The 2330-nt window shown below is 36.4% G+C and overlaps 1 protein-coding gene across 1 annotated transcript; it reads left to right on the forward strand.

Moving 5' to 3' along the window:
* Positions 1-784: 784 nt before the first annotated feature.
* Positions 785-2128, forward strand: LOC100708304 (GTPase IMAP family member 7-like). The gene is made up of 2 exons (XM_005463780.2): positions 785-848; positions 1061-2128. Exons 1-2 carry the CDS (start codon positions 830-832, stop codon positions 1756-1758), a joined length of 717 nt encoding a protein of 238 aa, XP_005463837.1. The 5' UTR covers positions 785-829; the 3' UTR covers positions 1759-2128.
* The last annotated feature ends 202 nt before the right edge of the window (positions 2129-2330 follow it).

The following is a 2330-nucleotide window of genomic DNA, read 5'->3' on the forward strand; positions in this document are numbered from 1 at the left end:
GACCTGGGAAACAACAAAAGATGAATTGACCCTGATCTGGTCTGAATCCATGATCCGTGTTGTATCCATTCCATCAGACATGGTTTCCTGATTCATTACAGAGCCTATGATTCCTTTGGACAGATTCAACTCTGGCTGACCCACCGAGACCAATTTTGATCATTTAAGTAGAAAATATGATTCATACCTATGAATTTGTCAGACACATGTTGTCTGTCTGAGCTACAGCATTTAAGATATATAAATAAATGTATCCGTCCTGCTGCACTGACATCTGAACAGAATATCTTCCAGGTGCCTCCTGGGTGAGGTGTTCTGGGCTTGTCCTGCGCACCTCCAGCACAGGTGGACTTTGATGGTATTTATATGTATTTATGTTTCAGAACCTCAACTTACTAAGTATTATTAATGTAGTCTTTGTCTTGGTAGTAATGCAAGGGGTTTATTATTCAAAGTGTGAAACTTCTTGTAACTGTGTGTTTTTTTTAAGAGTTACACAAACTTGTTATTAATTATTATTATATTTTATACAGTTACAGGTCATTTGAATGAGGTAGTTTTTAAATGTCTTCTTCAGAAAATGCAAGTTGCCAACGGCAATTGAAATATAGTTTTCTGTGAAAAACAGTTTTTCTCATACTTTAAGCAACTATAAATCTTTCTTCTTCTTACCGTTTCCTTACATATGCTGTGCTGCACTGTCAATATTTCATAAACCTGTTGTGCAAGTACTGGAGGCGTGTCAGCTATGGAGCTATAAATATTGAGTTCAACACAAGCTTTTACATTCATATTTCTCACCTCCGCAGAGACAATACTTCAATAAAATATGGCTTTATTTCCACAAGGTAAGCTCTACCTGTGTATAGTTAATATCCCAAACTGAGATTCTGAGATGCTGAGTTACTGATTTCTGACATCGTAAATAGTTCCGGGGAAATCTGTGTTGCAGGTCCTGACTAGTTTCCTTTGAAAAGTGTTAAAATTTCCCAGTTTCACTGAGTTTCTTGTTACACCCTTGTGTATATGGGTTAAATCAAATTAGTTAATTGTGTTTCAGGTCCTGACTTGAGGATTGTGCTGATTGGAAAAACTGGTGTGGGAAAAAGTGCAGTTGGAAACACCATCCTGGGAGAAAAATATTTCTTTTCTTCTCCCAGTTCAGAGTCAGTGACTGAATCTTGTAAACAACATGTGAAGAAGTTTGGTAACAGAGTAGTCAGTGTGGTAGACACACCAGGCATTCTGGACACGGGAAAATCCGAAGAAACCATCAAAAAAGAAATTGTGAGATGTGTTGAAATCTCCTGTCCAGGTCCTCACGTGTTCCTGCTGGTTATCCAAGTCGGCCGATTCACCAAAGAAGAAAAAAACTCTGTGGAAGCCCTGCAGGAGCTGTTTGGCCCACAGGCTAACAATCACATGATTGTGTTGTTCACCCGCGGTGGCGATCTTGGAGACATGACGATAGAGCAGTATGTACATAAAAGCAAGAAAGAGCTTAAAGACATTACCAAAAGATGTGGAAATAGGTTCCACGTCTTTGAAAACACAGACAGGGGCAGAAAGCAAGTGCATGAGCTAATTGGCAAGATTGATCGCATGGTGGCAGAGAACAGGTGCACCTACTACACAGATGAGATGTTTCAAGAGGTGGAGGCTGCACGGAAAATGGGAATGCGTGTCATTAAGTACAAGTTTATTGCTCCACTGCAAAAGCGCATTTCACATTTTCATTCCATTCTTGCAAGAGATTAAATCAATGTGATAAACTGTCTAAACACAATCAGCATAATGGAAACAAGACAGCCTGTTTACCCATATGTGAACATATGAAAATGTCTGACACACACTTTGTGTAGATATTTGTGTCCTTGGATGCTAATAGGGGTATAATAAAGTTTAATAATAACCATAATGCAAGTTTTGGATCTGATTCTAATTATTAGAGAAAGGTACTTCTTGTATCTATTCTAAATGCAGCAGTCCTAAATCATTGTAGTTTATATGTGTAAACACAACTCTATTATTTATTGTAAAAAATATGTATTTAAATCCATTTTTTCATCACAATGATTCTTTAAAAAGTTTAGTGTTCTTTCTGTCTAGAAAATGAAAGTCAAATTAAATAAATATCTATACCTAACAGTCTAATTTGTTGTGTTTTTGTTATTATTAAAAAAGTAGATTCTGCACAGGGCAATTTTACGTGTTCTCTTTAAAAAAAAAAGATCTTTTCCATTGTTTATGCATTTAAATAATAAGTTACTCGTGTTGAATTAAAACAAACCTGATCTATTATAAATCTCATTAACGTACATGTAATGCTA

This window comes from Oreochromis niloticus, linkage group LG9, assembly GCF_001858045.2.
Source record: "Oreochromis niloticus isolate F11D_XX linkage group LG9, O_niloticus_UMD_NMBU, whole genome shotgun sequence".
Taxonomy (NCBI): Eukaryota; Metazoa; Chordata; class Actinopteri; order Cichliformes; family Cichlidae; genus Oreochromis; species Oreochromis niloticus.